Consider the following 22,466-nt stretch of genomic DNA (forward strand, 5'->3'; position numbering starts at 1 on the left):
GGGTGGGCTGTTTTGCTTGTCTTTGGAAAGATCGATATCTTTGGAGGATTGAATCTCTCTGTTCCAGATGATTCTGGACTAGAAATGATTCCCTGGCATGACTGAGGCTCTGGAAAAGGGACTCTGTGGCACTTACTTCTAGAAGAAAGATCCAGACATGGTCCGCAGACTCAAGAACTAACCGTTAAAAGAAAAACTAAGGGAAGGAAGAAAAAAGGAAAAGGACTTTTTCACTCTGACAAGGACCTCAGGAATAGTTAACCCTGAAGATGGAAATAGCAAATGACCTTTGGTGAGGGATATTCTCTGAGCATTTCAAGCAGGACTGACTGCTTTATAATACTTCACAAGGCATGGAAAGTTCCCTTATCATGGATGAGAAATATCCCCTTTAAAATGAGCAAAGCCTTAAATTAGTCCATACAACAGTGTCTGGCCAGGTGGAATATTTCAATCCTGCATTCCCAGGCCTGTACCCCTTAGAGCAATTGCGTTTCATAAATTAACAGGAATGTGCCTGGAGAAGGTGGTTGAGACACGGAAATGGTCATAAATCTGGGGCTCAAGGGCTTCTAGCCCCCCAAATCAAGGCTCTTAAGTACTCGCCTTGGCACAGCTGAATTCCTGCCATAGGACAGTCTTATGGAAGGTGGAAGTTCAGTATCTTATGTGTATTTCTGATCATCATCCTTGAAAAGCTGCAGTGTATAGGAATGTTAAAAGAGCTCTCTTTTTCCATTACACCATAAAAGGTTAGATGGAACCTCTTTCCAAAGCAAAGATAAGTAGGTTGAAATGTTCTACACTCTGTGGCCAAGGCTGAATTCCTACTGAGCAAATAATACATGAGCACACAGGGGTGATATTGACCCCACATTGTTGGAGTGAACTGCTCAGAAAGACTCAGATGGAACCAACACCTTATCCCATGAACTTATGCAGCCCAAATCAAAAGTTTTCCCAGAAGTTTTTCTTTTCCATTACAAAAATAATACATATTCCAGTTAGATTTTTTTAAAGAACTCCAGGCAAACATAAGGAAGAAAATTTCCCTTGCTTTCTCTTTGCCAAAACATGTCTTTTGCCCTGTCTTGCATTTTGTGGATTAGGTCTTAAGAAAGACAACACTCTTCCTAGAGACGGGTTTCAAAATGAGTAGGAGGTCAGGAAAGGAGAAGCTGAGATAGAATATAACATTTCTCCACATTTCTGTTTCCTTTTTGGGAGGAAAGGATGGAGATCCTCAATGTTTCTGCATGAATAACACAGCACTCAATCAGCTTCCTATGTAAAATCGAAGGCCAGGATGTGGTGTTCAGACATCTCCCAACATTGGGCCAATGATGTCCTTTTGCCCACCTTGGAGGCATCTTATCTTTCCCCTCTTGCATAGGTCATTTCATGCCACCACAGGACTCTCTGCCAAGAAAAAACACTGCTAGTGAAGGGCTGAGGAAAACTTACTACCCACCGGGCTGTTTATAGCTTCCGGAAAAATGTTCAAGATAAAAGAATTTCAGGGTTCCTTAGGTTCGTTTGTTTAGCTATTTTGCATCTTCTTCTTTTGAATAATAACACCCATGGCTAATGAACTATGTCCTCAGACCCTGGATTGGGTACCCAAATCCCATCATAACTACTTCTAATTATGTAAATTGAAGCCAAATCCATCTTACCTGTGTCAGAACCCTAGAACTCAAACTCTATGGATTTTTACAGATCTTCTTATAATTTTGTTGTTTAGTTGCTAGGTCGTGTCCGACTCTTTTCTGACCCCATAGACTGCAGCCCACCAGGCTCCTCTGTCCATGGGATTTTTCCACGCAAGAATACTGGAGTGAGTTGCCATTTCCTTCTCCAGGGGCATCTTCCTGACCCCGGGAATAATTATGCTAAATGTTAGCAAATGCTAGGCTCAATGATTACAGACACAGAACGTACTTCTTTTTCTGCCAGAAGCAGGTGTAAATTGGAGTTACGACCTTTGGAACCCTGTCTCCAAAGTAGATGGGATGCATGAGGGGAGGGTATAATGGGAGCTTCCAAGTCCTACGCTCACTCTGTTTACTCTTCAGGAGCGAAGTCTTCACTGCATATCTGTTGGTGCTTCTTTCTTTCTTTTTAATATTTATTTATTGTTATCAATATTCTTTTTAATATTTGTTTAATGAGACTTCCCTGGTGGCTCATACGGTAAATCGTCTGCCTACAATGCGGGAGACCTGGGTTCAATCCCTGGTTCGGGAAGATCTCCTGGAGAAGGAAATGGCGACCCACACTCCAGTATTCTTTCCTGGAAAATCCCATGGACAGAGGAGACTGGTAGGCTACAGTCCATGGGGTCACAAAGAGTTGGACACGTATTTGTTTAACACTTTGTAAATGTTCTGCACGCTGGATCTTCATTCTTCGTGGCCTCAGGCAGGATCTTGAGTTGTGGCATGTGAACTCTTAGTTGCAGCAGGTGGGATCTAGTTCCCTAACCAGGGACCGAATCCAAGCCCCCCTGCATGGGGAGCACAGAGTCCCAGCCACTGGAGCCCCCAGGGAAGTCCCTGGATGGTATTTCTATTGGACTATTCATGTGGCTCACATGCCTCCCCCAGGCACCACCGTCCCCCTAGTCTGTCCTGAATGGAACACCCATTCACTACAGACAAATCATCAGAGAGTGAAGTAGCCTGAGTCCATCTCTCTACATAGCACTGTGAGGAGCAGGCTTCCCTCTGACCCTCAGCTCACTTCTCCATCTGCTCAGGCCACCACCTGGCCAACCACTCTTGTTCTCCACAAAGAGGAAACCCTGGAGCCCAGGGTTTCAGCTCTCACCCTGGCACGCAGGCTCATTGGGGAGGATGGCTGGTGGGTCCATGTCAGATTCAGGAAGCTGGACTCTGACCGCTCTCTGCACGATGCAGCACGTGATGAAAGTGCTATTGGGTCAGCGGGCGAGCAACCCGAGTTCTAGTCTTGTCTTTGTCAAAGTTCACTGAACCTGACCGAGCTGGAGTGTACCTGCTCGGTCAAGCAGGCACCCTCTGGCCCTGCCTAACCACCTGAGGGTGGTTGTCACTGCATGCTCAGTCGTTCCAGTCGTGTCTGACTCTCTGCAACCCCATGGACTGTATGTAGCCCACCAGGTCCATGGGATTCTCCAGGCAAGAATACTGGAGTGGAAAACAAAACAAAACAAAACCAAAAAAAGAATACTGGAGTGGGTAGCCATTTCCTTCTCCAGGGGATCGTCCCAACCTAGGGAACCGAACTCCAGTCTCCTGTATTGCAGGCAAATTCTTTACTGTCTGAGCCACCAGGGAAGCCCTAGGAGTCTGAGCACAGGTGGGGAAATTAGACACAGGTTCTGACACTGTATAACAAGAGAAGGGCAGCTTTACCGAACTATGCTCCCCAGAATTAGGGGAATTCAAGCAGAGACCCCGCGGACTAGCTTCCAGGGATGCTCTGAAGGTGGAAGGCTAGAAGAGGTGCCTGGAGCCTCTGCTTGGTTTTCCAAAGATTGTGATTCTCCAGACTTTCCCAAAGGTGGTGATTTGTGATCGAAAGAGGACTGACCTGGAGTCCTCATATAGACACCGCCTCCTGTGGTCTTGACTGGGGTCTGATGTCTTGGGTCACCCAGTGGTGAGCTCCTTCCTTGGGACCTTTCTCATCCTTCTTCCTCTCCCAGACCCTGACCCTAAGTCTCTCACCTCGTGGGTGGTCCAGACTGTTCGCTAAAGGACGATGCCATGCTTGGCTCCTCTGACATCAGCTTGAAGCCCAAGTCCTGTTTCAAATTCAAACTGGTGTGGCCAGTTTACAAAACTTGTTGGGAGAAGGAGGGCTTGCAGGATACTGACAGTGAGCATGATTTGAATCTCAGTGTTGCCATCCAAGTGTTTTATGTAAGGGAATGTGAATTTGAGGTAGACCTTAGCCTGGCTGGTCTGTACTGTACTGGCCTTGCTGTTCTATTGCTGTGGAAGTGGTGTAGGGAGTAGGGCGAATCAGAGGACAGGGCAAATATGAAAAAGAGACAGACAGACAGACAGGAGGATGTTCAGTGAAGCAATCCATGGGCATAGGGCTTACCCTGCAGCTCCCAGGCTTCTGCTGGCAATTTTCCTAGCTTCCAGGTAGCTTGACCAAGCAGACAGAATAATGTGGCTACTTCCATGAAGAGGGTGCCTCTTTCCCTACATATGCGGCTAATCCGTGGCTCACTTAACAAAGCAAAAGCAGCAACTGACACACCCCAGCTGATTTTGTTGGTAAACATCATCCAACTGTTTTCTTATTAATTTACCTTGGCAATACCTCTCTAGTATGTAATTATGTGGAATTTCAGACCCATATTTACTTCTATCCCACACACACCTTCTGTTCCTTCGTCTTCCCACCACCATATTGAGAGAAAGGACACACATCTTGTCTCAGCTCCTGCAGAACCTCAAATAGTCCTATTGGGAGAGAAGACAGATGTCATCCAAAGAGTGGGGTGAAACCAGGGCTGTGGCAGGAAGTGGTGACTGGAGTGGGGGGACAGAGGTGCACACCTGCTCAGCAGGTGAGCTGGCCTGCCTGGAGCAGGCAGGATCCACCTACAGGAAATACCAAATAGATATTTCTGGGAACAAGAGCTAGAAAAGCAAAGTGACAAGTGCCTATTGTAAAACAACCTAGTTTGAAATAGTTCATGTTGATCATTAGGGAGGACTAGTGAATTCTGGCCAGTTGACTACAACTGTCAGGGAAAGAGGGGAAGCTGAGATCTTTCCTGAGGCAAAGAGGAGGGTGTGAGAGACAAAATAGGGGATAACTCATAAACAGAAATCAAAGAATTGCTGATGCACTGCTGCTCAAACCCAGCAGCATCTTCAGAGCTTCAGCACCCAGAGGTGCTGTCTTTGAAGCCACTGTGTAGGTGGAGGAAATCCCTCTGGGAGAGTCTTTTCAGCCAGATCAGATTCTGGAGGTTTGAGTAGGACTTCCCTGGTGGCTCAGGTGGTAAAGCGTCTGCCTACAATGTGGGAGACCCAGGTTCGATCCCTGGGTTGGGAAGATATCCTGGAGAAGGGAAAGGCTACCCCCTTCAGTATTCTGGCCTGGAAAATTCCATAGACTGTAGACCATGGGGTGGCAAAGAGTCGGACACGACTGATTGACTTTCACTTACACTTTCAGGGGCCAGAAGGAAGCTCTGTTCTCTAAGGGCAGGCCAGACCTGCAGCATCAGAATCACCTGGGAATTTGATAGACATGCAGATTCTCAGGCCCCAGCCCTACAGAATCAGAAACTGAAGGGGGTTGGGGTGGGAGGGGTGCCCAGAAGTCTGTTTTAAAATCCCTCCCACGTGTATCTGACATCCCATATTGTTTGAAAATCACTGCGCTAGTGACATAGACACCTGGGGATGCTTCTGCACTCAAAAATGGCTCTTCCTCTATCTTCCTCATCTCTCTAGAACCACCACCCCTGTCTCTCTCATCCAGGCTGGGGACCTTGGAGTGTGCCCAACAGGGCTGCTGTGGAGGGGGGCAGCACGGAATAACTGAGTCGAGGGGTGCTGGTCACCCGGGAACTTGCTAGACAAGACAAATTGTCCAGCAGGCGGAAGTGTCCTGGGGAAGGCATACCTTATTTCTAAGTTGTACAAAGTCAGGGTTTAGTCCCATGGTGGGGTTCCACCCCAGGCTCTCTTCACTCTCTCTTCTTCCCAATCTGTCATCAAATCCTCCAGGGTTTCTACCTATGGAGCATGTCCTGAATCCTCCCACCACCATCATCCTTCTCAACACCATCTGATACATGTCCCTCCCTCCCCATTCCACTGCCCTTTCACGCATGCACACACATGTGCATGCCCGCCCTCACATGCATGCACATGTGTGCACAACACAGGAATCTCTGCTAGTAACTCTTCCCTGTGGCGTAAAGTTCATGCTCATCCTGGTATCCAGAGGTCTTCTCCTGCCAGCCACTCCTGACTGCTCCCATGTTATCTCCTAGCCTTCTTCACAAGCCCTCTGATCCAGCCAAACTGGTCTACTGGTAAACCCTGATAAGATAAGCTAGTCAAATTAGAGCCAATGAACCCGGAACAGGTACAGGCAGCCACGAGGGTGTCTGGGTGGTACAGCTGCAGAAACCTGAAATACTTAGGAGTTCAGATGAACACTCTTTGATAACCAGTCCCACACTTAGATCAAGTGGAGAATGGTACTCACTTGAGTGGAAAGGGACTCACTCCATGGTGCTTTCTCTGTACCTTTTCCTTTCTTTTGTTATATCTTTCGTAGAAAGTCTAGCTTGAGAAACGGTTTTGTGGTTGTTCTTCAACAAATTAATCAAGTACTTGGATTATGGGAGCAAATCTCAGTTGATTTCAGTGTTCCTGCAGAAAGAACATGACCGCCTATCTTCATGACCCAAAGAGCACTATTGCCATCTGGTGGTTGCTACCTGAAACACAGGCAGAAGTGCATTCATTCATTCGACAAACATTCCATGAGTACCTATTGAGTGACAGACAGGCTTTCTCCTGGCCTCTGAGAATACACTGTTGAATCAGAAAAGGTCTCTGTTCCCCAAACATTTACATCTACAGGGCAGACATGCAATTAGTCAGGCAACTTCAGTGGAGAAAGCTTGGGGACCTGTGGTAGGACAGGGAACTCATCATCATGGGTGGTCCTAGAGGGCTTCCTTGATGAGGGAGAGTCCCGCCCACGTGTCTTGAAAATGCACAAGAAGGAGTTTGGGCTGTTAGAGGAGGGTGAGGATATAAGATGACACAGGGCTTGCTGTAATTCAGGTGGGCACAGGTACAAGGCCGGCTGGGACTTCAGTATACAGACCAGTGCAGTTGGGACCAGTAAAGGCAGGAACTTAACAAGGAGTTCAAGGTACAAGGTTGACTTCTTCAGGCAGAGCAAATGGTTTTGATTCACAGCGTCCACTGGGGCGTGGAGAACTGAGGCTTGACTCAAGCAGCACTGGAGTCTGGGAGGGTCTAGTTGGGCAGATTAGTCTTGTCTAGTTGGGTCTAGATGAGCATCACATGTAGGGGGATGGCATTAGTGGCCTCACGGAGCTGCAGGCAGGCTCCTGGCAGGGAATTAGAACAGAAACCTAGCTAGCAGCTGGGGCTTGGGTGGTAGGTTCAGTCTCCTGGAGAGAGGTGCAAAAACTTGGTCAGACGTCAGCACTCCATCATTGTGGAGGCCAAACCCACTTTCTCTCTGAACCCTGAACTGACTACAAGCTTTGACTTTTAGTGTAAGTGTTAGTCTCTAAGTTGTGTCCGACTCTTGCAACCCCATGGACTACACTGTAGCCTGCCAGGCTCGGCTGTCCATGGGATTCTCCAGGCAAGGATACTGGAGTGGGTTGCCATCCCCTTCTCCAGGGGATCTTCCCAACCCAGGGACTGAACTCACATCTCCTGCATCCCAGAGAGATTCTTTACCGTCTGAGCCGCCAGGGAGGCCCTTGGCTTTTAGGGGGGCCTCAGTTACCATTTCTCACCCTGTTCTGGCAGCCTGTTTCCTATGTAGGGGTTGTTGGGTGGACAGCATGCCTGGGATGGGATCTATCTGTGGCAGGAACGCTGTGTGTTTGCAAGCCTTGTTTCTTTCTTCTCCTGGGTCCGCTGCATTTCTCAGCCTTTTTCACAGGCAGGTATGGCCATGTCTGAATTCTGTCCAAGGAAATAAAGGTGGGCGTGTTGGTGCCACTTCGGAGTCTGATCTGTGAAGACCTTCCTCCCATCTTTTCCCTTTTTCCCATTTGTCAGCTGGTTGTAGATGATCCAGCATCTGAGGGTTAGTAGGTGGGGGTGGGGTAGGGTCACAAGATCAGAAAAGCCTGCATTCCGGAGTCCCTGCCTGGAAGGTTGGCTACCAAATGCCCACTTTCAGATTGCTCAAGGTGAGCAAGAAGTAGACTTCTACAGGTCAAGCCCTTGACAGCTCCTTGTGTGTGTGTGTGTGTGTGTGTGTGTTAGTTGCTTAGTCATGTCTGACTCTTTGCAACCCCATAGACTATAGCCCACCAGTCCCCTCCATCCATGCGATTCTCCAGGTAAGAACACAGGAGTGGGTTGCCATTTCCTTCTCCAAAAGGAACTATAGAAAGAAAGAAAGTGAAGTCACTCAGTTGAGTCCGACTGTTTGTGACCCCGTGGACTATAGCTTACCAGGCTCCTCCATCCATGGAATTTCCCAGGCAAGAGTACTGGAGGGGGTTGCCATGTCCTTCTCCATGAGATTTCCTTATTCAACACTTATTTTATCCATTCCTCCCCTCCAGGAACCAATTCTTCTTTCTATATTGCTGTTCTGGGGTCTGGGGGGGGGGTCCTACTATCTGCTGATGGGTGTATTTCCTTGAAGGCAGCTCCTGCTGAAATTTCTAATTATCTTCTGTTTGGGGGACTTCTCATTTGGGGACCTGTGCATATGTCATAGTGCCCTCTTTCATCTATGTATGCCGGGAGTTGGTGGTGCCAACTCGTGGCCTGGAATAGCATTGCGATCTGTTATCAAACTCTGTAGACGCTGGATTCTACTTTCTGGGTGTGTCTCCACCATGCCTGCTTCACCTTCTGTGGCTAAGAGGTGGATAATGGCTGTTCACTTGCTAGAAAGCTCCAAGACTTTGCTTTAAGACAGTCAAGCTGTCTGCTGACCCTCCATTCACAAGCAGAAGGATGCTCGACTGTCCACATGTGACCACACTCTGCCACGAGAAGTGCCAGGAGAGATTCGACGACAATTTAGAAAGTATGAACCTTTAACAAGCTGAGATCGCAGGTGGCGTGCATTGACAGGCTGAGAGGTGAAGGAAACGGGATGGGCCATAGCATTCCTGCCTGACAAATCCCATGAACAGAGGAGTCCATGGGGTCACAAGAGTTCAACACGACTTAGTGACTAAACCACCAGGATGTTTGATTAGCAATATCAAGAGCAGCTTGCGACTTTCCTGGCGGTCCTGTGGCTAGGACTCTGTGCTCCCAAAGCAGAGGGACTCAGTTCAATCCCTGCTGGGGGAACTAGATCCCACAAGCCACAACTAAGACCCGGCTCAGCCAAATAAATACAGATTTTTTAAAAAGAGCAGCTTGTAGTCAACAACTTCCAGTGATAATACAGTCAAGGTCTGGACGGTGGCACTGCTTCAGCATCCCCACTGTGTGACTGGGGACTTGAGCGATGTTGACATGCAGCGGGTAGACTATAATCTGATGAGCTCCATACTCGTTTTAATAATGAAGCCAGAGGAGAAACAGTTGATCTGTGTAGAATCACATCACTCTCCTGCTTAAAGGCCTTTCTTCAGTGGTTCCCCTTTTCTCTGGAAGGAAAGAGTACATTTTACACACCACAAACCAGGTCTTGGGTGTTCTGACTCTCACTTGTCCTTCTCCACCATTCAATCTCATGTTACCCTCGCTCAGGGTTTCCCAGGCCAGTGTGCCAGTGTTGTCCCGAGCACAAACCCAGCAAATAAATGTCGATGAATGGACGAGAAACAGGGAGGCCGTTAGGAGTGCTGCGATTTGGGTCTCGGTCTAGGTGTTATACAGGCACTCTCTTTCTCTTTTTTCGTATTGACTGTGCTGGGTCTTCTTTGTGCCCTGTGGGTTTAGTTGCCCTGATGCATGTGGGATCTCAGTTCCCTGACTAGGGATCGAACCCACATCCTCTGCACTGGAAGGCAGATTCTTAACCACTAGACCACCAGGGTACAAGCTAGACCACCCTAGATACAAACTCTCTGAGATCAGAAACTTCACACGTTTGCTGCCCCAGTGGATTCCTGCTGCCTAGAACAGTAGCTAACACGGAGTAGAGGCCGATACATTTATTGAGCAAGTGAGATGAAGTGGAATGAATGAAAGAGTGAATGGCTAAAGGGAGCAGTGGCCAGAAACAGGAGAGGCTTAGTCGGCAGAAGCAATAGGCTCTGGTGATTAGCTAGGTGCAGAGAGGGGTGGCTAGGAGAGAAGGAAGAGGCACGGATGAGCCCAAACTCTAGACTTGGGAGCTGAGGGGAAGGAGGTATGATTCACGGAGGTGAGGGATGTGGGATGAGGGAGAGGTTAATGGAGGAAGGAGGCTGCTCTGATGGGTCTAGTTTTTAGACATTTGGAGTCTGTAACATCTGTAGGGGATCTGAGAAGAGGTCCAGTGGGCAGCTGGACATATTAATCTGAACTCAGGAATGAGAACTGGGGGGGAGAGAACAGACTGCAGAGTGATCAGCCTGTGGGCGTTAATTAAAGCCAAGCCAGTGTTTAAGACTGCAATGTGACAGGCAGCATGGCTGCATGATGATATATAAAATATGGTCCCTGCCCTCATAACCAATACAAAATCAAGATTTGACACAGACCTTTAAACTGTTTACAAACTCATTCCTGTCTCCATAGCAACCTGGAGGAGAAGAAGATAGTTCTGTCCTTATCTCAGGAGGGAAAGACACACAGATGGCGGCCGTGTCTTAACGCAGGAGACGTTCCGGTTTCACGTGGGTTCCTCAAAGAGTGGCACCTGGAAATTCTACGCTAGCTGATCCAGACCTGTGCGTTCCCCCACATCTCAGCCACGGGGCCAGAGGGATGGACAGAGAAGTCTGAATCAGTCCTTTCCAAATTGCCTTTTCTCTCCCCCTCTTTGTCTATACCCACCGTTCCACCAAAGCCATTCTGGGGGTGGCAGCAATGATCAAACTGCTGAATCCAAATGAGGATGCTTCAGGAACTGCCTCACCTGGTTTTTAGTAATATTCACACCCTTGGCCTTTTCTGGCTTCTTGAAACTGTCCCCCTGTGGCTTTGGTGGGAACGATCGCAGACCATGTGCTCGAGTGCTTCCCATGTGTCAGGGCTCTGCTGAGCATGCTCCACGGGCACCTCGTCTTCCTCACAAGAGCCCTGGGCGGTATGTACAGGTATCCCCACTTTACAGGTGAGAAAGAGTATCTAAGAGATTAAGTAGCCTCCCTAGAACATCCAAGCTAGAGAGCTGAAGGGGTTGGGTTTGATTGAATCCAGGACTTGAAAGCAAAAAGCAGTGTTTTAAGCACTAGAAAGAAAGTGTCCCTCGGGCACTTCCATTGCTCCGTCTCCGACCGACTTTCCTCTACTTCTTTTCAGGCCTCTCTCTGCCCTTTCCCCTGCAAGGCTGCTCCTGTTAGTGTCCTTCCCATGGCCTACTTCTCAGCACTCTACCTTTTCTCTGTGGCCAATTTTGTCCTTATGGCTTTGCCCCATCTCTATACAAATGGCTCTCAAAAACTCCTTCTCCACTTCAGATTTCTCTCCCTATCTCTCCAGGACCTGGGGCCTCCTGAGCATCCTTACCTGTCTGCCCACCAGGGACCTTGTGCTCAGCTTCTTACCATGGAAGCCACAATAACGTCCCTCCACTTATTCCTTCCCCAGGCCCTGTGTCCCAGGTCACAAGGGACCACGTGGGCTCCATCAGTGGAGCCAGAAGTCGGAGGGTTATCTTCAGCAACCTTCACCACCACACTCAATGAGCAAGAACTGTAGGTTCTGCCCTCCCTGTAATCTCAAAACCCAGCCCCCTCTTCCCCATTTCCACATCTACTGCTCCATTCAGACCATCCTCTCTTACTTAGCTGACCAGTGTCTCTTCGCTGGTCTCCCATCTCAGGTGTAACCCGATCCGCCTTCCGAGAAGTATTTCTGTTTAGAAATAATAATAATACTGTTGGTGCTCAATTTTTGGTCCTGCCCTGGCTTCTCACTGATTCTAAGATAAAGTATAAACTCTGGTGTGGCCCAACTGTCTTGCCTCACCTGACCCCCGCCACTCACCCCCAGCATCTGATGCCCTCAGGCAAGCCTTAGCTGTGTGCCGCCTGCCAACTCCATTGGTCCAGTCTAAGCTCAGGTATCATTTGTTCAAAGCCTTGACTAAGGAATCCCCTGGTGGTCTAGTGGTTAGGACTTCAATCCCTGGTCGAGGAACTAGGATCCTTCGAGCTGTGCAGTGTGGCCAGAACTTTTTTAAAAAATAAATAAAGCCTTTACCAATCTCCTTCCTCCTGTTGTTGCCCCTGTGTGCCCTGTCTGTCTTTATGTCACAGTCTCTAGAACATGGATGGCAGGTAGGTGTTTACGTGTCTGCTTCCCTATCCTGGGATCTGAGCTCCTTGGCGGCAAGATCTGCAACGTGGGGCCTTATATGCAAGGATTCTGTCCCCCAGTGCCAAGTGCGTACAGACAGTCCAATGCTTGTGAGCTGATTGAAGGAATAACAAATCGAGGAACCTGCAAATCTGACCCCTGTTCTCAGAAGCTGGACAGGGAGTCTGTAATACACTGGACGCTGTTGAGGAGACTGGACTGGATTGGAGCTAGCTGAGGTTTTCTGCCTTCCAAAGAGTCCCAGCATCTTCTCCATGGACATAAAACAGCTGGCGCATTCCCTCTGTCTTTAACTGCAACAACTCTGCACCCCAGGGGCAGAAACACAGAATAAACTGCATCATACCAGGCTCTGGCTGGGTGAACTATGAATATTTAAATCAATATGTGATTTTAGATTTATGGAACAAAACTTTAGGTTTAAAGCCAGAAGATTGGGGTTTGAGCCTGGCCTCTAGGATTTATGAAAAGTATGATATCAGACAGATTTCCTCAGTGGCTCAGCTGTCAAGAATCCTACTGTAATGTAGGAGATGTGGATTCAATCCCTGGGTCAGGAAGCTCCCCTGGAGGAGGACATGGCTACCCACCCCAGTATTCTTGCCTGAAGAATCCCATGGACAGAGGAGCCTGGCGGGTTATATATAGTCCATAGGGTCTCAAAGAGCTGGGCATGACTGAAGTGACTGAACATGCATGCACATGATCTCAGATAGTCTTGTAACATTTCTGAGCTCCAGTTTTTCCCTCTGGGAACCCAGGAATGAAAAATCCTGCTCACCTACTGCCCAAGTTTGCTATGAGGCTGAAATGAGGTTACAGGTCAGTGTATGACCTGGTTACAGCTTACTTGATCAGTTATGATGCTGAGGACACCCTGCTGTCCTTCCCCTCAGGGTCCCGTAGGGCAGAGGGAGCACGTTCTGAGGCTTCAAACCTTGTCAGAGACGTTGGGCTTCATGTAGGCCAGCTGGGAAGCTTCGGCAGAGGAGGAAGGCATTCGCACAGGCAGTTTTTAAACACAGGGAACATGGAGGAAATACCACACAATTTATGGATGAGAGCTTTAAAAAGAAACACAAGACTTAAGTCAAAACAGTTGACTCAACTCTGGGGGAGGCGTCTGCCTAGATGTAGAAGACAAAAAAGCTAGAATTGGAGTGGGTTGAGACAGAGGGGTGTCCCACTGAGCGGGGTAAATGGACACGTTGATGCACAGCTGGGCGCAGGTAGCCAACTGCCTCTCTAGAGGGTATCACCTACTAGCACTTTTGAAATTCCACTTCTGAGACTGTCACTTGGGTTATCCTCACAGTGATATGTATAAGGATGTTCACCAAAGACTCATTTGTAGTTGGAAAAACTTGAAAACAGCTTGAATGCCATTTAACAGAGGATGGACCTGTATGAACTACAACACAGCCAACCAGGGGAATTCCAAGAAGCAAATGATGCATGTGTCTGCTGTTGTTGTCGTTTAGCTGTTGTGTCTGATTCTTTTTGAGACCCCATAGACTGTAGCCCACTAGGCTCCTCTGTCCATGGGATCTCCCAGGCAAGAATACTGGGGTGGGTGGCCATTTCCTCCTCCAGGGGAGCTTCCTGACCCAGGGATTGAACTCGAGTCTCCTGCATTAAAGGCAGATTCTTTACCGCTGAGCCACCAGGGAAGCCCCATATGTCTGAGTATGAACGTGGAAAGATCTTTACAGGTGAACGGGAAAGGCCAGTTGCACATGGCATGGATATGATGATCTTGTTTTCATAAAAACTAAAAATATACCAATATTTGCATATGTGTAGAAAAAGATAGTGGGGGACATAGACAAATTGGTTAACAGAGTTTATCTCTGGGAGTTGGGATTATAGACTATTTTTTATACAGTTCTGTAGAATTGGTTGTTTTCGTTTTCTATTTTGGCTGCATTGGGTCTTTGTTGCAGTGCTCAGGCTTAGTAGCCCTGAGGCCTGTGTGATCTTAGCTCCCTGACCAAGGATCAAACCCAAGTCTCCAGCATCGGAAGGCAGGTTCTCAATCAGTGGACCACCAGGTAAGCCCTAAGTTGATTGTTTTTAATAGATATGTATTGAAAAGAAAACATCTAGAGAATCGGTTCAGTTCAGTTGCTCAGCTGTGTCTGACTCTTTGCGAGAATAAAAAATCTAGAGAATAAAGGCCTAATATTTAATGGTGGTATATATTACTGGAACAGTCTCCTCCTCATTCTGGAAAAATCTCAACCAGCATGTCTCTGCATTGCATCACAGATACCCAAGCTGTAATACATCCTTAATCATGTTACTCTTCTGATGCAAAGCCTAAAACCTCTCCTGTTTGACCCTTCTGTTCCATCCGGATTAATTACTGTCCACAATTCACTGAGTATTATCTCAGGAGAGTGTTGAAAGGGGGTGATTATCTCTCTACGGCATTTACAGCTTCCACAAATCACAAATCACACACAAAGGGCTCCAGAAATACTAGTTGAGGAATTCGTTGGGCTTCCCTCGTGGCTCAGATGGTAAAGAATCCGCCTGCAATGCGGGAGACCTGGGTTCGATCCCTGGGTTGGGACGATCGCCTGGAGGAGGGCATGGCAACCCACTCCAGTATTCCTGCATGGAGAATCCCCATGGGCAGAGGTGCCTGACCACGGGGTGGCAAAGGGTCGGACACGACTGAGCGAATAAACTCAGCACATGAATGAGAGGAACTGGTGTCTCTAGGGGAGGTGACCACCCCTCGGGACATCCCTGAGCTGACTGCCAACATCAAAGCCATCTCCGTGAACCAGGCAGGGCCTGTGACAGGTCCATCAAAGCCATCCCCATGGAAAGGACAGGGCCTGTGACAGTCCCACAGGCCCATAGCAGGATGGGAGGCATGGCTTCTATATGCAGAGTCTGAGAAGAGATGAGGGCCCTCCCTGGTCTCTGTCACCAGGTGGCCGTGGGACTTTGTACCATCACTTTCTCTTTCTGGATTTCCATTTCTTCTTCCGTAAATAAGATCCAGGCTTGGTCAATATTTCTCCAAGCACATTCCTAAGAGCACAACATCCAGGTTGTGTTTATACATGTCCTTTAAGAGGGATTCTGTGGTCTAATGCACTTGAGGAATGCCGTTCTCTGCACCCCACTGTTGTTGGAGAGTCACCATGCATGTCGGTAGGTTCAAGTCTCCAAGAGGTCTTACGTAAACAAACCTATGTATCAGCTCACTCCAATATTCTTGCCTGGAAAATTCTATGGACAGAGGAGCCTGGCAGGCTACAGTCCACAGGGTTGCAAAGAGTCGGACACAACTGAGTGACTGAGCATAGACGCACACAGTACTGGTCACATGGGACGAGAGACATAGAATATGGAGAGAGGACAGGAAGTCCTAAAGGGCTTGGCTGGAACATGGGGCACTGGTCCAGATAGGTGTAGCCGTTGGGGGACACCCAAGTAGAGATGCAAAACAGGGAGGCAGGTCAAATGGTTAGAGAACAGGGAGGATGCTTGGAAGGAAGGCACTTGGTATTTGCATGGTCACTCTCTTATTTGGGGCTGATGCTCATCAGTGCATCTGGATTTAACTACCATTTGCATATTGGTGCCTTGAATGATTGACTATCACCTTTTGATAAAGAGTATGGGCTTTGGAGTCATACCTCCCATGCCTCAGTTTCTACTTCTCTAAAGTGGGATTAATAATAAGCATTGCCTCCTAGAGTAGCTTGTGAGGATTAAGTGAGCTAATATACCTGGATGTTCTTAGACTAGTATCTAGCACATAGTAAGTCCTCCATAAATGGTACTGTCAGTATTAAGGATTATTATTTGTATTTGCAGCCGAGATTCCTCTCTGACTTGACAGCTCCACTCCAGTGTCTCCCAGGTATCTCAACAGCACCAAAACCCAACTTTTGATCCCAGCAGCACCCCATCTTTTCCCAGCCTTCTTCATCTCAGTGAAGGGTGCTCCCTCAAGTCAGGAACATGGGGATCAGACATGCCGCCTCCCTCCCCTTCTGTCTTCCTCCAATCCACCAGGAAATTCTGCAGAGTCTGTCCCCAGAATAGATTTCAAACTCATCTACTTCTCTCCTCCTCTCAACCCTACTCTAGTTTGAGCAGCCTCGTCTCAAGACGAACAAAATCATCTTCCAAGCGGCTCCCTGCTTCTCTTTCCATGAATTCTTCACGCAGGGCCAGAACAACTCTAACAAACAGAAATATGACCACACTAAACTGCTAAGTGGCACATAAAATGAAGCCCCGGCTGCTTGCCGTGGCTCTGAGCTGTCTGGCCTCTGCAGAGTCTCCTCCTTTCCCAGCTGCTCCTCCAGCTGGCCTGCTGGCCTCTCTCCAGTTCCCACAACAAGGGGAGTTTGCTCCCACCTGAGAGCCTTTATCTGGTCACCTTTTTGGCCCAAAGGCTTTACCTGTCTCCCCCTCGCCTGAGGCTCTTGGCTTCAAGTTGTCCTCCCCAGATTTCCCCCCACACTCTCCTAATGGGTTATCCCAGTTATTCCCAGTCACAGACCTGTGTTCACGACCTTCACAATGCTGTTCTCAACATGCAATTTATCTACTTGTTTATTGTCTATCTGTCCCCAGAGAAAATTCTCCAGAGCCCAGTGCTTCTCCTCCAAGGATTGTAAACCCAGCATACAGCCTGGCCCCCCGACCCATGATGAATGAACAAAAGGCTGTCATGGTGAGTGAATGGTTTCCTCTCTGATACACCCTTCCTGTTACTAAAGGTGTCACCAGCTGATTAATAAGCAAAAGATGATCCAGTCCACCTTAGTCCGATAAGCTCAGAGATAGAACAAAGGGCCCTTACACAAACCTACAGGTATGCTTTTAGACATTTAAGAAATCCTCCAAGTCATTATGAGAGGGCTGACACGAGGCAAGATCCTTAGGCATTGAGTAGGGACCCCACTGAACCCCTAGGGGCCAGGGGACCCCACGGACTAAATGACCTTGAAAAGTGAAAGCACAATTTGCTCAGTTGTATCTGACTCTTTGTGACCCCGTGGACTTTACAGTTCATGGAATACTCCAGGGCAGAATACAGGAGTGGGTAGCTTTCCCTTCTCCAGGGGATCTTCCCAACCCAGGGATGAAACCCAGGTCTCCCACATTGCAGGTGGATTCTTTACCAGCTGAGCCACAGGGGAAGCCCAAGAATACTGGAGTGGGTAGCCTATCCCTGATCTTCCCGACCCAGGAATTGAACCGGGGTCTCCTGCATTGCAGGCGGGTTCTTTACCAACTGAGCTATTAGGGAAGCCCAAACGACCTTAGTGGGATGGATGTCCTCAATGCAGCTGGCATTTTTCATCAGTCTGATGTCTGGCCTTGAATTTTTCTGGGGCATTCAGTTTCCTGACCCATATGAGCATTTAATGACAAATTAATTTTTTTTTAAGCATGTTCTTTCTTTAAGGAGTACTTGTCACGATAGAATTCTACGGTTGCAGCCATTGTCTTTCCCAGCAGACCTTGGGTCAGGTCTGCTGCTGCTTCTTCCCGGGAAAGTTAATGTAAATGTTTATTGGCGGTACCGTCATCAAGAAAATAAAGTTGCTGATTCATTGCCTTACAATGAAACCCTTTGTTTTCCCCTCCTCTTCCTTCCTCTTTATAAGGAGACACTTCCGAGAAAGGGCACACTTCAGAGACCCACATCTTGGGATATTTTCTTGGTTGCCTATGTCTTCTGTCTGCAGACTGTGGGTTCCTGTAACAGCTGGGGGATCAGCCTCTCTCTTTCCTCTGCAGTATCACCCCTCTAGGGTCTCTGAGGAACAATGGAAGTCTTAGGGCTCTTCAGGCTGGAAGTGAGTGGCCCCATGGTGACGGTGGCCCTGTCCGTGGTCTTCTTGGCCCTCCTGAAATGGTAAGTGCAGCCAGTATGTCCCAACCACGGTGACATTGTCAGAAATAGCAGTCGCAGAGCCATGCTGGAACCGGGGTGGGGTCTGTGGGAGTGTGTTTTTCTTCCTCTCTAATCTACAGGGAGTTGAGTATTAACACAGCTTCAGAATTAAAAGCAAACAGCCAGGTTAATCTTTTGCTCTAATGCATGCGATGGAGGTGTCAGGAAAGGCTGGTGATTCAGTGACTGAGAATGCTACACATAATTAAGTTTGAGAGAGAGGGAGAAAGCAACAGATTGGCAAGGTTTGGGCAGAAGTATTTCCTTGCATCCCCGTCCTATCTCCCCAGGCTGGATTTACAGCAGATTCAGCCTCTTGGTTCTGATGACGTTAAAAGGAAAAAAAAAAAAAAGATAAAGGAGCTGTCCGGCAACGTGGTCTGGCGACGTGCATGGGAAAGTCACTGCGAAGGGACTTCTGTAGGTTTAAAGATAAAGAGGTGGAACTAATTTCCTCATTTTCTAATATTTGATAGAAAGGGATGAATGAAGTGTGTGCAGTGCCACCAAGTCTGAGACCTGGGAGGATCTCAAATTTAAACTGGAAACAACTCCCCATGATCTTGTTAATTCAACAGAAGGTTTTCTGAGGTCTGACTTGATCAGAGACTGGATGTGAGGCCCCACAATATGCTTCATTTATGCATATTCACCTTGTCAGTGAAAGTTATTAAAATTACCCACTCCATCAAAAGCACCTGGATTTAGGCAGCTCTGGTTTTTGAGGGGAAAGTGGAAAAAATAATGGAGAGTTTGAGTTTGAACAGAATTTCAATTTACGTTTCTGGTAGTAATAAAGCCTCCTCTCGATTAATAACTGGGAAAGCACTTTGAAAAGCATCAAGCATTATGCAAATGTGAGGTATTATTCTTTTGGAATTTGCATAGCTGAAAATGGAATTCACGTTTGATGTTCTATGATGATGAAATTACTTCTTGGAAATTGGCTCTGAAACCCAGCTTCAGTCCCAGTGCTGTTTTGCTTTCTAACTGGTTTAATTATCTTTTGAACTTTTCTCAGTGTGGCTTATCTTGCCTTGAAACCAGCCACGTGCAAACCCAGGAGCAAGTGGTAGGCTCCTTCCCCCACCCTGCTCTATCCTTCCATCCATCTCAGCGTGTTTCTGCTCAGAGATGGACTTAGCACAGTGCCTGATATGTTCTGGGTGCTTAGTAGACATCAGCCCGTATCATTAACTATCGTTTAATGTGACCTAAACACAGAGGGAAATAAGTCTTTTGTGCTTCAGGTATATTTAAAATTTCTCGTTAATATGCTTATTAATATTAATTTCTCATCAACGGTTGTGCACTGACTGTAATTCTCAAAGAGTGTCCTGTTTGAGGCCCCCATGGTCTCACAGCATCCATATTTCTGTTGTACACTTCACTTCACTTCTGTTTCTGTCTTATTGGGTCTTTTCAATTTCTATAGTCTTAATTTCCAGCTCAGTGCCTGATATATATAGTATGGCTCTGATAAATGTCTGATGAATGGGTGAGTGAATTGCATACATTAATGTTGTGCTTGTCCTGGAAAGGGGCATGTGTCCTGAGTGATAAGCTGCTGTAACTGGGTGTTTCTAATCAGCGTAGATCAGAGTCACAGCTAATAACACCATACCATTCAGCAAGGCAGTTGTGCATTTGTAATCTGTTCCGGGGCCATGCTAATAACTTGGGTCAAAGACACTGAGATTAGAGAGAGGCATGAAGCGGAGGTGGTGAATAGGAAGCCAGAGCAGACTTCTATTTGTTCTTGTGAAAATATTTACCGATTTGTTCATGTGCTCCAGGCATGGCGTGAGGCCCTGGTACAAGGTCAGAAAACAGGAGGTCTAGATTAGATGCCCAAGGTGGGGGAGATGTGAAGGTTGTGGCTGAGCTGGCTGTCTGGGGAGGATGACGCTGAAGAGGAGGAGCCTTGAGGGGCCGTGGATGTGGTTCTTATATCCTAGGTCTATCCCGGATCAGCTCAAGGTCACCATCCTTGAGCTCTCAACACTTGTTTTCCAGGCAAGACTCCTGAGAGAAGTGAAGTGAAGTGAAAGTTGCTTAGTCGTGTGCAACCCCTTGGACTACACAGTCCATGGAGTCCTCCAGGCCAGAATACTGGAGTGGGTGGCCTTTCCCTTCTCCAGGGGATCTTCCCGACCCAGGGATCGAACCCAGGTCTTCTGCATTGAGGTGGATTCTTTCAGCTGAGCCACAAGGGAAGCCCAAGGATACTGGAGTGGGTAGCCTATCCCCTCGCCAGTGGATCTTCCTGACACAGGGATCGAACTGGGGTCTCCTGCACTGCAGGCGGATTCTTTACCAACTGAACTATCAGGGAATCCCCAAGACTCCTGGGCAACAGACATCAGCTTGAATGAGGCAGGGCCTCCCTCCCGTTTCATTTTCTCGACAAGATGCATGTGGGAATGAGAAGGGCACTCAGGGAGAGCTGGGGGGTAGAAAGACCCTCACAGCATCTGCCCCCAAGGAGGTCTTGTGCAGAGTGCAGTTTTGAAGGTTTAAACTCCTTACTCTTTCCTGTTAAGAGTTCCGCCTGCCTCTGGACCAAGAGAGCGTGCAATAAGAGCCTCAACTCTGGGAAGGTAACGCGAGGAGGGCCACTTCTTGCCAGCTGCACCAGCCTGGGGGTTCATTCAAATCAGGGGCGAGGTCCCGTACCTCACTGCAGTTCTGGAAACCTGTCCAAAACTTGCCTGTTCTAGTGTTTGGTTTAATGCAGGCAAAATGAAGAAGTCCACAAGGCACTCGGGATGTAGGCTTTGGTTCTCCTCTTGCAGCAGCTTCATCCCCCAGACCCTGACTCCATCCTGTGGGCTTGGCAGGTCCATGAATGGTCACGTGCTCCACGCATCCAGGCCTCTGTTCTTGCTGTTCTCCATGCTTGGAATCCCCTTTCTCTCCTCTTTCCTTCAAGGAGCTCAGCGGCACCTCCTCACTGAAGGTTCTGCTTGCCCACAGCACTGACCAGTCCCACTCACTGTGCCTTTCCTTGTTGTTCTCACCTCTATCCCCCGCTCCTCCACAGTGCATGCATGGAGTTGGTGCCTAATGAATGTTGGCTCTAATCTCCACTGGTATTTTCTTGCTGGCTCTTCCCTTAGACGTCATAGCTCAATACAAGTCTTAATTCTTCTGCCTACATGCATCATCCTTTTCCTATGGCCTTTTCAGTTTGGACCAGCTTGGGGTCCATGCTCTAATTGGACCCCAACAGGTGTGCTGTTTTTGGATCTCTACTTACCTTGCAGAGCAAGACTATGGCATGTACTTAAACATTTCATTATGAAGTATATGTATGAATTTAGAAAGCAGAATAGAAAAGAATCAATTTCATTTTAAAAGAGACTAAAATAGTATATTTTGATAGTTTTCCCCCTAAAGGTATTTGATACAATTTTTTTGATGACAGTCACTAAAATGGATAGTTATGAGGCTGAACAGTGTGCACTGGGGTCTAAGGGGCCCAGGGCTACTCCCCTGGGGGTTGGAGCTGGGGATGTAGGATACATTAGCAAGAAGCCCACGAAGCTTGTGATCAAAACACGTGACAAAACATCTTAAAATCTCATTTTTCTGTATGAAGTTGTTTGAAATCCTGACTTTTGGAAGAGATTTATGTCCAAGAAGTAAGTGGTGTGAGTTAGTGCTAGAGGCAATCTTGCCTGGCAAATCCCATGGACGGAGGAGCCTGGTGGGCTGCAGTCCACGGGGTCGCTAGGAGTCGGACACGACTGAGGGACTTCACTTTCCCTTTTCACTTTCATGCCTTGGAGAAGGAAATGGCAACCCACTCCAGTGTTCTTGCCTGGAGAATCCCAGGGACGGGGGAGCCAGGTGGGCTTCCGTCTATGGGGTCGCACAGAGTCGGACACGACTGAAGAGATTTAGCAGCAGCAGTAGCAGCAGAGGCAATCTTAAGTACAATGTAATTAAACTTTGAAGACCACCTATGAGCTGGCGGCTTTTGGTAAGATGAGGATTTCTTTATTAAGAAAGAGTGTAAAGTGAAGTGAAAGTGAAAGTTACTCAGTCGTATCTGACTCTTTGTGACCCCATGGACTATACAGTTCATAGAATTCTCCAGGCCAGAATACTGGAGTGGAGTAGCCTTTTCCTTCTCCAGGAGATGGATCTTCTCAACCCAGGGATCGAACCCAGGTCTCCCGAAATGTGGGCGGATTCTTTACCAGCTGAACCACAATGGAAGACCAAGAATACTGGAGTGGGTAGCCTATCCCTTCTCCAGTGGATCTTCCCAACCCAGGAATTGAACCAGGGTCTCCTGCATTGCAGGCAGATTCTTTACCAACTGAGCTATCAGGGAAGCCCTA

At 47.8% G+C, this 22,466-nt stretch overlaps 1 protein-coding gene across 4 annotated transcripts in view; it reads left to right on the top strand.

The window, feature by feature from the left end:
* The first annotated feature begins 17,848 nt into the window (after nucleotides 1-17,848).
* Nucleotides 17,849-22,466, top strand: part of TBXAS1 (thromboxane A synthase 1) — a 173,390-nt gene continuing 168,772 nt past the window's right edge. For all 4 annotated transcript variants that reach the window (XM_005205813.5, NM_001046027.2, XM_059885499.1 and 1 more), the window contains 1 exon segment: nucleotides 17,849-18,078. In XM_005205813.5, coding sequence (XP_005205870.1) covers nucleotides 17,990-18,078 — 89 coding nt within the window. In that variant the 5' untranslated portion in view covers nucleotides 17,849-17,989.

Source organism: Bos taurus, chromosome 4 (genome assembly GCF_002263795.3).
Source record: "Bos taurus isolate L1 Dominette 01449 registration number 42190680 breed Hereford chromosome 4, ARS-UCD2.0, whole genome shotgun sequence".
Taxonomy (NCBI): domain Eukaryota; kingdom Metazoa; phylum Chordata; class Mammalia; order Artiodactyla; family Bovidae; genus Bos; species Bos taurus.